Here is a 14168-nt window from a genome sequence, read left to right as displayed (position 1 = left end):
TGTTTTCCAAAGCCTCTGGACTCTCCCTTGTTCCAGGCTTTTAGGCATTTTTTATTCATCTATACCCTTAAGTCTTAATGTAGGCCGATAAAACAGGCAACATATTTTTAAAATGTATATTAAAAAAACACTTCATAACGCAACTTTGTGTGGCAACTGAATGTATACCATAAATGTGAAAAAACAACTTCGACCTAAAAAATACCGAAGTTATTTTTTAACATCAACTTCTAAGGTTCAGTTTATTCAATTTTATTAGTTATGCTTAGTTATTGGATGCCACAAGCACCAGGAGTGATTAAGAAGACGGGGTGATTTAACTGGGAATATAACAGGGAAACCGAAACTATTGGTCACATGGAAATTCAACAATCAAATATTCCCCTCTCCGAGTACACTACCGAACCATAACTCTGCCTTATTTTGTCTTATTTCTTAAACGAAAAGAATCCCGCGCTGTCTAGTATCTCCATTACGTTCAGAACGCCCGGAAGCACGATATGATATAAAGAAAACCCGCCCGTCGTTTTCTATCCACCAATCATAAATGGCTTTAACTCTGTCAATCATTTTTTTATCTTCAAAATCCCCAACAAGAGGCCTGCAAGTCACGAGACGCGTTAGTCATGAGGTCAAGGGTTACACTGTGTGACGTCGTATCAATGGAGGAAAGAGTAAACACAGCGAGCTCGACAGGTTTTAAAAAGCAAACCAACAAGGCTCTTTAATGCCCTTTAAAATCCAACGAGTATGGAGTGTGAGCGAATGGATAGTCTGGAGGGCTGGGTGGCTGTCAAAAGCAACGCGTTTGAAGAAAGCGAGCCCTTCAAACTCGGCTTTATCGTCGAGTGGAACGCCATCGAATGCAAGTTTGCAGTCACCTGTCACAACAGGACCGTTCAGAGACAGAAGAGAAGACAGGACCCCGCGCTCGTCGATACCCAGAGCAGCTGGGCCGGCCTCTTCTCGGTCTCCGATTTGCGCAATTTACATCGCCACCTGACCGGCGTCAGCGAGGCTCTGGAGCCTTATTTTCCGGATTTGAAGGAGTTTGAACCGGGGAACTTGTGGGATCTGTTGTTTCCAAGTCGTGCGACAGCAGGTTCGGAAGAGGCCGAGAGAGACTTGGATACGCCGTGCCGGCTGCTTGAGAAATACCTGAGCACAGCTATTGACGTGTGTGGCCGGAGGATCGTCTTGGATGCTTTGTTTGTTCAGGATGACCGGGATGTGGAGGAATATTTCGAAAATCTGCACGAGTTTAAGAAGAAGAGTCTAGAAGATCAGGTGACGAGAACAAGGGAAAGTTTAAGAAAGGTAAGCGTATACTCGTGTCGTGAAAGTTGTTATAGAAAATCATGAACCTCCGACCTGCCTGTTCATTTGCTCGGCTGTTCTTAGTCAATTTCGCTATTAAGAACTTAAGACCACTCAGTACTGGAAAACCCAGTTGCTAAAAGGATTGTTGTTCAGAATGCCAAATCATCCTTACGTAAGAAAAGATATAACATAAAGTGGTAAAAAGTCTGAAGTACGCTGTACCGTCCAACTTGTAATGTTATGTAATGCCTTAGTCGTTTTAGTCTAATTCAGTATGTTTACTCGCATTTTATTTTTTTTAGTTTCATATTCCCAGTTTTGAAAGGCCTTTAGGGTTTGTGTTTTCACACTTGAATGCAGTGTGGTACAGTGCTTAAGACTTTGGAATTGAAACCCCAACGTTGAGGGTTCAGATCCCACTTCTGCCACTTTGTGATCATGAGCAACATACCTTACCTGCCAAAATCTAGAAGAAATGTAACTCTCAAATTTTGTAAGTCGCCTTGGAAAATCACCATAGCTAAATAAGTGGTAAACCCTTTTATCTCCTTGTGCTTCATATTCTTCAGGTTTTACAAGCGAAATGAGATTCCACCAAACCTGAAGTTTCTTTCAAATAACAGACCTTGCCTTTTTGTTTTTTTAATTTTATGAAGCACATTGCAGTGGATACACATATTAGGCTTGTATAATGCATCCCTGTGACTGTCACTACCCAGTCAGAAGTGTTTTTTGGGGCCTTTTGGTTTGTATTTGGCAGGGTTTGTTGTGTTTTTTTTTTTTCCTCCATAATATGTATTTATTGAGATTCAGTAAAAAGTCAAAATTCTCCCTGTGGACAAATGCAGTTCTATTCGTCTGTCTATCTAAGTGAAAACAATATGGGCACCCCATCTCTGTCCATGTTAAGAGAGCTCTGTGAACTAAATACCTCAATATATAGTATCCTATCCCATATGCTGAGAAAAGAAAAGCTTAACAGCAACCCATCTTGTTTTATTTAGTGTAAAATGATTAATTCTTGCCAAATTCTGCAAAAGCTTCCTTATAGAGAAAAATAAATGTTTCTAATTTTATGTAATCAAAGATCCAGACTAAAAGACCTTAAAGGATATTGAGTCAAATAACCCGTTATAGTGGATTCAGAAAGTAATCAGGCCGCTTTACTTTCTGCATACTGATTTGCATTGTAGGTTTAATTTTAAATGGATAAATCTGACATGTTTCCTCATCAGTCTGTATTCAATAAACCATAATGACAAAGTCAACATGCTTTCACAAAGGTTTGCAAATTTATTAAAAAATTAGAGACTGAAATCTCTCAAGTATCCAGACCCTCGAGTCAATTTATTTTTAGAAGCCACTTTACAGCTTAAAGCCTTCTTGGTTAAGCATCTAGAAACTTTGCATGCCTGGGTTTGGACAGTTGATCCCATTCTCACTGGCAGATCCTCTCAAGCTCTGTTAGCTTGGATGGGAAGTGTCTGAAAATTGCTATCTTCAGGTCTCTCCGTACGTAATTTTTGGGCTTTAAGTTTGGGACCTCTCGGGACACTGAGGCTTGTCCCCAAAGCCACTCCAATGTTGTTATGGCTGTATGCTTCAGGTCATTGATGTCCTAAAAGTTAAAGAATCACCCAGTCTGACATGGCGTGCTCTGTAGAGCTGGTTTTCTTCAAATGCCTCTCTCTAATTGACAGCATTCATCCTTCCCTTGATTCTGACCAGCCTCTCTGTCTCTGCCAATGAGAAGCACCTGAATAGCATGGTTTTACCATAACCGTGTTTCACAATGTGGATGGTATTTGGCAAGATGTGAGCAGTGCCTGGTCCTTGTCAGATATAGTGCTTGGAGTTGTGACCAAAGAGTTACATTTTTGTCTCCTCAGATCAGAAAATCTTTACTCTCATGTTCAAGCAGGCTGTCATATGCTGTGTTCTCAAGAGTGGCGTCTGTTTAGTCACTCAACAACAACAGGAACATTTATTTGTATAGCTCATTTTCATTCAACAATGCAGCTCAAACTGCTTTACAAGATGACAAAAAAATGTTCCAATAAAAGAAAAACAAATCAGAGAAGACACTAAGAATAACTGACAACAAAATATGGTAAGGTCAAATGGTCAGGAGGACAGAAAAACAAAAATAAACAAAAAACCTCCAGTTAGGCTGGAGGGAAAAAAAAAAACCCCAAAAAAGTCCCCACTGGGCATTCTGCCTAATATGTGTTCCTAAATCAGACCTCTTTGATTTTGTGCTTCACATGATAGGATTCTGATAAAGTTGGTTTTGTGGACAGATGAGACACCCAACCCCGTTCTATTGTCTCATGGGGCTGCATTGGGGCCTTGATTAGGTGGCAGTGGCAGCTCCGAAAAAAGACGGCAGAGAATAGTGGAGATTAGTTCAGATTACAAATCCCTTAAGAATATGATAATTCCATACCCATACAGTCTATTAGGAATACAGCTGAGATTTAGCTATGAAAAAGCCATATTAACATAGTAGGTTTTTAGCAGTTTTTATTATTTTTTTTTTTTTATATAAATTTTCCACAGTTTTAGCCTGGCGGATTTCTATTGGTAAAATATTCCAGATTTCAGGTGCATAACACCAAAAGGCCACCTCACAACTTCTTTTTAAGGTTGTGTCAGGGATGCCAGGGGCAAAGACCCGGCCGGGATGTCTTGACGGACCGGAAGAGGGTCTACGCCCACCCTGGATCACGTGGGGGCCGCCATCCTGGTTGCTTTGGGGGCCACGGGTAGAGGGCTTGGAAGCCCAACCCTGTAGGGACCCGTGGTCACCGCCAGGGGGTGCCCCAATGCCTTGGGGACCCTGGACCTCAGCACTCCCGCCACACCAGGAAGTGCTGGGGGGTGGAAGAGGAGAAGGGACACCCGGAGAGCTTCCGGGAGAACAGCCGGCACTTCTGCCATACTGGGGCGTGTCCAGGGATGAATGCCGGGAAACACCTGGAGCTCATCCGGGATGAGATAAAAGGGGCCGTCTCCCTTCACTCGAAGCTAGAGTCGGCTGGAAGCAGGACAAGGCAGGAGAAGAGAGAGGGGAGGCGGCCCGAAGGGAAGGCATTGTGTGGCCAGGACTGTGTTTGGGGTTCGTGTGCACTGAATTACTGTAAATATTGTTGTAAATAAACGTGTGGTGGTGATGAACAACATGTCTGCCTGTCTGTGTCCGGGCCGCGTCCACATCTGACTCTTAGAATTATAAGAACACCTCTATTTGAAGATCAATGGTTACAATTTATGTCTTGTAAATTTATAAGAGTTCTAACCTTTGCTATATTCCTTAAGTGAAAAAAATATAGTCCTCTTAATCTGGATAATATGTGATGTAAAGTTTAGGTCAGAGTCTATGATAACCCCTAAATTCTTTACCTCCACCTTGACTATTCAGAAATACAAGCAAGACACAGGATCAGAGCCCTAAGAGCATCAGGGTATTTGGGCACTATAGATAAATAAAGCTGTGCGTCATCTGCATAGCTGTGGCAGTTCACCCTGTGCTTTTGAGGTAATCTGACCTAATAGAAGCTTGTAGATTGAAAAGACCAGTGGACCCAGAATAGATCCTTGTGGTATTCCATATAAAATATTATGTATCTCCGAAGTACAGTCACCACAACTATCAAAGAAATTTTCTGTCTGTTAAGTAAGTCTGAAATCAATTTAATGCGTTGCCAAAAACACTACCATAAATGCCTGATTGATGGTGGATTGCCAAGATTGTGGTTCTTCCATCTCCTCAGAAGACTTCTGAAACTTTGTTAGAAGATCTCCCTGCCTAAGGTCCTTCTTACTGGGTTACACAGTCCTGCTGTTTTATTGTCCTGATATGCAGTGTGAAGTGTAAGACTTTGTATATATAGGTACATGTGTGCCTTTATAAACAACTAGCTCTGTAAGTCCATGCTGTAAAAACCCCAGACTCCTAGAAACTATTGATATCGTCAGGAAAAAAATTGAAATGCAGAGTTGGCATTTTCGTTTTCCGGACATGCTCGCACCCTTGTCTGTTAGCGGCTAAGCAAGTTTCTCTCTCGTTCATCTTTCCTCTGCAGTTTCACTTTGGTGATGGAATTGCTGTCTTTCAGCTTCATGCTGTAGCCTCGCACTTTTGGGTCGGACATACAGACACAGACACACACACACATATCCAATCAATTCAGTGTGGCACAGGACTCCACTTGAGTTCTAGACACATGTCAATGATAATTAAAGCAGACTGAATGCACCTGAGCACAATTTGAAGTGCCATAGCAAGGGTCTGAATACTGCTATGAATAAGAGATTTTGGTTTTTGATTTGTTTTTTTATTATAAATTTGCAGACCTTTCTGAAAACATGTCACTTTGTCATTCTAAGTTACAGTGGGTACGGAAAGTATTCAGACCCCCTTCAATTTTACACTTTTTGTTATATTGCAGCCATTTGCTAAAATCATTTAAATTATTTTTTTTCCTCATTAATGTACACACAGCACCCCATATTGACAGACAAAAAAAAGAATTTGTTGCAGATTATTAAAAAAGAAAAACTGAAATATCACATGGTCCTAAGTATTCAGACCCTTTGCTCAGTATTTAGTAGAAGCACCCTTTTGAGCTAATACAGCCATTAGTCTTCTTGGGAAAGATGCAACAAGTTTTTCACACCTGGATTTGGGGATCCTCTGCCATTCCTCCTTGCAGATCCTCTCCAGTTCTGTCAGGTTGGATGGTAAACGTTGGTGGACAGCCATTTTTAGGTCTCTCCAGAGATGCTCAATTGGGTTTAAGTCAGGGCTCTGGCTGGGCCATTCAAGAACAGTCACAGAGCTGTTGTGAAGCCACTCCTTCGTTATTTTAGCTGTGTGCTTAGGGTCATTGTGTTGTTGGAAGGTAAACCTTCGGCCCAGTCTGAGGTCCTTAGCACTATGGAGAAGGTTTATGTCCAGGATATCCCTGTACTTGGCCGCATTCATCTTTCCCTCGATTGCAACCAGTCGTCCTGTCCCTGCAGCTGAAAAACACCCCCACAGCATGATGCTACCACCGCCATGCTTCACTGTGGGGACTGTATTGGACAAGTGATGAGCAGTGCCTGGTTGTCTCCACACATACCACTTAGAATTAAGGCCAAAAAGTTCTATCTTGGTCTCATCAGACCAGAGAATCTTATTTCTCGCCATCTCGGAGTCCTTCAGGTGTCTTTTAGCAAACTCTATGCGGGCTGTCATGTGTTTTGCCTCTTCTCAGTGTGAAAAACTTGTTGCATCTTTCCCAATTTAAATGCTTTTAGCAAATGGCTGCAATATAACAGAGTAAAAAATTGAAGGGGGTCTGAATACTTTCCGTACCCACTGTATTTAGTGTAGGATGATGGGCAAAAATAGAAATCTACAATATAAATTGTGCAGAAAGATAAGTTATCTGAATACTTGACTTGACCTCTACATGCCATGGGGATCAAGAAAAGGAAGGTTATGCTGTAAGACACTAGTGAGGCCTCTTAGAGTTTTGTCTCCATATTACAAAAGAGTCAAAGCAGCCTTCAGGAAAGCAACTATGCTGAGCCCCAGACTGAGGGATATGAATGATGAAGGAGCTGAAACTTTTTTTTTCTGTTTAAGCAAACTGCGATTAACACTAGAATTCCTGAAGCCTACGAAAAAAGTCCCAATCCTGGACCACCTAAAAATCCCTTTGCACCTCTCCATCAGTATCTTTTGTTTAGTAAATGCATCGATCAGCGGAAGTAGCCTGCTGTCCCATTCCCTGCCTTGACGGAGCTTAGCTCTCCCAGCTCAAGCCAAGGCTCCTTCTCTGCGTGTGAGGTTCCTGGAGTTGTATTTGGTAAATACAGTATATCGTTATTTGGAATACATGTATTTCATGTGTGTTCCTTGTCTACAAAGATCTGGGGAAGTGTAGGATGAAAGGAAATGTCGAACACATACCTATGGCAGAAACTTTCTCCATGTTCTACTTATAATGACGTGAAGTGTGTAATGTGTGAAGACTTTAGTCCAAATATCAAATAAACATGTGCTTTTATTTAACCAACGAATAAAAAGCATTCGATTTACATGTGGCTGTCAATGAGTTAAAAACTCATGCTCAAATGTCAATCGACAGGAATTAACATGAATTCTTGAATGCTGCACAGGTAAGAACTGCTGCCTTATAACCCGAAGGTCTCAGGTTCGAGACCGGGTGCTCTGCGTTTTGAGTAATGAGCTGCTGCTGTTTTTTTTTTGACAATACAATAAAAACATAAATTTGATTTGAGTCTGTAACACCAGGTGTAAATTTTGGTTACTTGAAAAACTTAGTGCTTGTTTTTTTTTTTTTATTTTTTTATTATTCAGTTTTATTCTCTCAGTGACATTCATGTGGTTCAGTGAACTTGCCTCTCCCTCTCTGAGTCGGTCATTTATCTCCATTCTTTTCACAAGAGCAGCGCTGTGGCTGATGCCTGCTCAAGAACTATTTGTTACACCGGCAATCAAAGATATGATGTCTCGTGGCCACTGTCGAACTAGACAAGGGCAGCACCTTTAACAACAGACCGCTTCTTCACTGCGCTTTCGCCGGCTAATAAACTGCTCTGCACCGCAACGCAACTCTGCTTGGCACCATAAGTAAAGTGGTACTTGCACCTGCAGCTAAAGTCACTTCAGTGACTGTTCTCCCTGCTAGTGTTTAGATCTGACAGCGCTGTGCTGACGGTGTGTGCGCCCAAAAAGAAGCCTTTGATTTCAGTCTGTAACAGCCAGTGTAAAGTTTGGGCTTTATGGCTTTCACAACTCAGCAGCAGTGGATTATATGATCTAAAACTACAGAAAATCAAATTTACTTGCATTGAATAATTCAGTGTTTGCCTAAAATTTAGCAAAAATTTACAGTATTCGTGTCATTACAAAGCAAGTCTGTCGGGCTTCTCTTTTTGATTCTGTTTTATCTTTGGTATTTAAACCTGTTTGAGGAACTATTTTCTAATAGGTCTTCCTCCCCCAGAGAAAGACTCAATTGTATTAAGGGTTAGATATTGTGCTTTAACACTAGAATCCCTTATTTGTTTTTTCCATTGTCCCCGACCTCCTTAAATTTTCCTGACATACGGCAAGCAGCTCGTAGCTCCTTACCACTGCGTTAATAGGCTGCTTTTTTTTTTTTTGTAGATGTGTAGATTAGCAGAACGCAGCCTACTTACACCCATTCAGTCAGATGAAGGCATCGCCCTGCTGCAGTCCTCACAGTTCAAGTCTGTGTTGAAGTGTTTATCAGGCAATGCGTTTGTGTGGAATTTATATAGGTAATGAAATACCATGGTTTGAAATGCATTTCATGTGTGTTCCATGTCTCCAACCATCTGTGTAAATATAGAATGACAGAGGAAATACAAAGCAAGAAATGCTGAACACACAGCTAAAACAGAAAATGTTTTCATATGTTGTACAGTAGTAATATCATTTTCACGTAAACTGTCGGATGTGTGAAGACAAAAGGTGTAACAAAACAAGTATGTTTTTATGCAAGAATAAAACTGAAGAAAACTAAATTGCTCAATTGACATGTTGCTGAAGCCCAACTATCATTTAGTACAATGTAAAAGATGTTCACATACGCGTGTGTTTGCGCGTTTCATTTTTAACCGTTTGTCAATGGTAAAGCTGCTTTGTCACAAATCTGTGCAGATGGTGCAGTGGATAAGCTACCTCTTAGCAACCTCAAGGTAATAGGTTTGAATCCTGTGGCGTCTCTACATTTAGCTCTTTGAATAGTGAGCTGCTATTATTATTATTATTATTATTATTAACAATATTATATAATTAAAAACATGCTTTTAATGTGAGTCTGTAACATCCTGTGTAAATTTATGGTACTCATAAAAGCGCTGAAGGGATAAAAGCAGACACACAAATGCAGCTCAATCATTTCCTCCTTGTGTCTTATTGAACAAAATAAATGACTGTAGAATGCAGCGATTTACTAATCGGTAGTGATGGGTGATACTGCTGATTTTTCTTTTCAATCTGATACTGGTGATACTTAGAGCAGCATTACTAATACCAATACTAATGCAGCCAGAGCATCATTTTGCAAGAATGGTTAATCTTTTTCTGTAAAAACTTACAGTATGTGTGGGCATCAAAAAGTCACATTTTTTTAATTAGTGGACAATTACATATAGTGCCAAAGATCAGACTTCTTTATTAACGGAAATGACTAAACATGCTCAGTTCCTGCAATGATCTGTGGAACAACAACAACAAATTAATTTGAAGTAAAGTGAATATTGAGTATTTATTTATTAAATTAGATGTGATAAATATAGAAAGTTTGAAACTGCTTGTTTATTAACAGAAATTACGCCTAACACTTGGCACTACTTTAAAACTGTTTTTACAGCCAGAGTTAACGATTGGATCTAATGGTAGGGAATGGGAAGTAATGCAAATATAGAGTAATATACTTATTTACAAGATGGGCATAATAAATATGGAAAGTTTGAAAATATGTTCTTAGTATATCCATTAATGAATCTATAAATGTAATGTAATATATCTCTCCCTAAAAACATCAGTTTACTGTACTAATGTTACCTGGGTACTTGCCCGCCTTTCAGAAGGCTTCTTGAAGAGTAGACTGCAGTCCTTTGGTAACCGTGCCGGACGTTTTAGCCTTAGCATCTGTACACTCTTCTGATCTTCTCCGTTTTAACCTCTTGTGTTTGGCAACGTGACAGAGTATGTGTTTTTTTTTTTTTTACCAGGTTTTGTGGTGTTGCCGCCATATCGTATAGTAACACACTTTGCTTCATTATTGTTCAGTGGAGTAAAATATCTTGAAACAATCCTATGCTTTCTTTGTGCCATTTCCTTACATACACAATCCACTGCTTTGGCTGGGGGACTGCAGCACTACCGGTGTGAATGCAGCTTCCGTTTTACACGATATGACACGTTTAAGCATGTTCTCACCATTAAATGCTTTTTGAAAATAATTTCTAATAAACATAAATATTTTTGAAGATGTGTAATATGCATATCATTAATTTCAAGATTGGAAGCATCGATCCTTTAGTATCAATCTGCTCATCACTACCAATCGGAACTAACAAAAGTAATTGGAGTGTACAGCACTGCCTTGGCGGTGTCTTCTTGGAAAACTCTGGAATGTTTCTGTCTTGGGTGCTCCTGCATAACTATTGTGCTATGATACACTATTTCACACTTGAAGATTGTACAGATATTATTTGGCTTTAACGAAATCCAAGGTAAAAAGATGATAAAAATGCAATGCATCAATGTATGCTACACCAACTGATGAAATTAAATAATAAATTGTCAATTTTGTCGACACACTATTAACAGCACTAGTCAAGAGTCCTGTCTTCAATTCCAAAGCACCATATTATTGGAATGCCTTTTGTACAGAAGTAACGATTATATTTTAGCAAATCGTGCATATGTATTGCACGCTTTGAGCATGCAACTGGATAACAGACATGTTGTACAGCATTATTCACCATTGAGTTCTGTTATATCAAACCTTTTTTTCTCTTGCTCCCTCTTGCTAGGGGGCTGTAGAGATGCTTCTGGAAGGTGGTGACTCATTTGGATGTGGGCTACCCTCAGGATAAAGTTCTACACCAAAGACAGATGTGCCCAGCAGGGCTTCTATTTCTGCATGGAAGAGGCACTGCAGCCTACAGCTTTCTGTTCTGTAGTAGCTATTGAGCTCCTGCTTGTTTTGATTTAAAAAAAATTAGCATTATTAAAAGGGGTGGCTTAGTTGGCATCCCAACATTTCAGTTTGGATATGTGTTGTCCCTTACCCCACCTCACCAGTTATCTATATTGTCCCTCACCCCACCTCACCAGTTATCTATCTTGTCACCCAGATTAAGATTTTGCCCATCTCATGAAGGCTATTTACAGATTTCCAGGTTGAGTGTTTCATGCAAGTACAGTGGAACCTTTGTTTGTTGAACATAATTCGTTCCTAAAGCTGTTCAGAAACCGATTAGTTTGAAAACTGAAACCATTTTCCCATAAGAATGAATGTAAAATGGATTAATCCGTTCACGAACCTCAGATGATTGCTTATACTTCATGCAAAAAAAATCGTATACAAAAAGAATGAATATAATAAATGGGTAAAATCTAGATGACCATTTAACTTCACTTTACCTGTACGGAAGAGAGCCGATAGTGTAAGTGGAAGGTGGTGAGGAAGGGGAATCCCCTCGCTTTTTAACAAATTGTAGCCTCAAACACTATCACCAGCCAGCTGTTTCTCGTTTATCCAAATCGGCTGCAATTTTTCCACGTCTTCAATTGTCTGTGATCTTGATTTAGTAAGAACTTTTGCAACATCAGCACCCCTTGATTGCCTGTTTATTTTTGAGTATAGTACAGATTGTTGCTATGCAGTTCAGTATGGCAAAATCAAGTTCTGGGACACGCACACCATTTTTATGTTTTGATATGATTTTATTTTTTCACTTCTATCTTGGTTTTAACAACTTTTCTTTTTGATTTGCTGCTACCCATATCAATTTTTAGCCCCGTGGTGGTTTATTAAAAAATATTTATTGAAAAAAAAAACACAAAAGAAAATCAAGAAAAGGTACTGCACATTTGAGCTGGAGGCCGTACTGAGCAGAGACTGTGGCATAACTGATTCTGTCCCACCTTATATCTTGGCTTGTTCGGAAGCATGCATTTTTTTTTTTGTTCGGAAAATGTTTGTAAGCTGATTTGTTCAAGATGAGACGTTAGACAACCAAGGTTCCACTGTACATCTCTATTATATTAAAAAAGTTTTCCGTTGCGTCGGAATTATTCTCCCTTCCACACTGTACCACCCATGACACTCTCAGTTGTGACTCTCCCTTCAATTGCAGTCTGTTATAATGGCAAGGCAGTGAAGCAAATTATCTATTCAAGAACGCAAATTTTACATTGCAATAGGAAAAAAAGCAGCAAATGCTGATAATGAACGTTGGGGGCGGGGGGAAAGAAAATAAGAGCTTCATATAATAAAAATCAAGAATAAATCGAATCGTCCAATAAACAAAAGAGAAAAATATCCCGAACAATACGTAAACAGGAATGCAAAAATGTTTGTAGAATATAAGTTAGAGGATAAAGCAATTAATGATATTTTAGATAAAGAGTTAGTAAAAAGTAAATAAAAAAATTAAATTTCACTGTTTTATTTATTGGTATTTTAAATTAGACAATTTATAGTGAAACACTCAAGTAACTGATTTTCTGTCTGTAATAACCAAGGACCAAACCGTCTTCCTTCTGTACCCAGCATACTCTTCTATATGACATCTCTTTAAATATAACCGCTTTCTCTAACAGAGGAGCGCCCCAATGTCCTTTGAGTGGCACAGCAGCAAGATACTGGGTGCCCAGTGCCCACCACCCTGGGGTTTGGTGAGTAGGGGACGGAGTAAGAATAAAAAAAAATATGCTTGCAATAGTTGCAAGTATGCTTTCCAATTGAATCAATGGATTTTGCTTTTCATGGTTCAGTGGAACCTTTTTCAGTATTTTATGGTAGAACATGCAGTGGTATCTGATTTGCCATTACAGAGTACATGGGGTATGTAACATATATACCAAAATACCATTTTTTTGACTGAGTGTTCCTTTAATTACTTACATTTATGGGTAATTTGGATTTGTACCCAAGCATTACTTTTTCTGATTAGTTTAAAAAGTAACTTGTACTGCATTTTACATTATATTTATTTACTTGGCCCCTATGCCCCTATCCAAGGCAACAAATGAGCCTTAAAAAAAATAAAAAAAAATCCTACAAATTCCTGTAACTTATATTGACAAACACATTTGATCCTTTGTTCTTCATGTACCACAATGTTGCTAAACCTGAAATTATATTCATGTATGCTGATCACGTAATGCTTGTATAGCAAAAGACTTCAGAAAAATGTAAGGATTAAGCTAAGATTAAAACTAATTGGATATTATACCTCATACACTATTTATTCTGCTTGGTATTACACAAATTTAAGAGAATACTTATTAATGTATAAGTGACTATTTATTAAAACTCAAATCTTATAAAATGCACAGCTTCAGCAAGACACATTTTGACTTGCTTGTTTTATGCCACCCTCCAATGAAAAGGGACAAACATCAAAATACTAATCAGGCTTCTTTTTCTAATGTCTTATTTCTTTGTTTCCGTTGCTCCCACTGACTCTGATTTCCTGATGCTTTAATTGCAATTTATTAGCCCTTGCAAATTACCTTGCATGAATTTTTGAAGGAATAAAGGAGTCATTTCCATTTCAATTCTGTAAATTATGTGAAATTTGCTGTTACAATCTCTAAGCGAGATCAAGGGATGTTCATTAAAGACCTCTTACAGTGCATACTCGTTTATTTTTTTTTGTTTGTTTTTTCCTTCCCTGTGAAGCCTTTTTTAAATATTCATTTGTAGTATTTTACAACATTCTGTTTTGGTACCCTTAGTTGTGGATAAAAAAAAAATGGTTGTGGCTATATTTAAACATGCCAATTATCCTTGTTAGCTTATATTGTTCACACAAACAAAATCAACAAACCTGCTGTAGTATAGCTGCCCAGGTGTCACAATCATATGAAACTGTAAAGTCCAACTCCAGCTCAGTTGCATAGCTGACATGATGATTATATTTAAAATTAAGCCTTGCTCACATGCTAACCCATGCTCTAAGTCTGTGTCATATGAATGCAGCTCTCTGTAGTTAAATAGTAAGAGAAATGCTGTGGCAAATATGTATCTCATCTTGTGGCTTTAGCTTGCTTCTTTGGAACA

General features: G+C 39.0%; 1 protein-coding gene across 1 annotated transcript in view; it reads left to right on the top strand.

The window, feature by feature from the left end:
• Positions 1–628: 628 nt before the first annotated feature.
• LOC120541307 (WASP homolog-associated protein with actin, membranes and microtubules) overlaps positions 629–14168 on the top strand; it is a 39565-nt gene continuing 26025 nt past the window's right edge. The window contains exon 1 of the mRNA XM_039772801.1: positions 629–1317. Coding sequence (XP_039628735.1) covers positions 751–1317 — 567 coding nt within the window. The 5' untranslated portion in view covers positions 629–750. The remainder of the gene's footprint in view (positions 1318–14168) is intronic.

This window comes from Polypterus senegalus, chromosome 12 (genome assembly GCF_016835505.1).
Source record: "Polypterus senegalus isolate Bchr_013 chromosome 12, ASM1683550v1, whole genome shotgun sequence".
Taxonomy (NCBI): Eukaryota; Metazoa; Chordata; class Cladistia; order Polypteriformes; family Polypteridae; genus Polypterus; species Polypterus senegalus.
The sequence above is the reverse complement of the archived record's forward strand: the minus strand, read 5'-3'. Positions and strand labels throughout refer to the sequence as shown.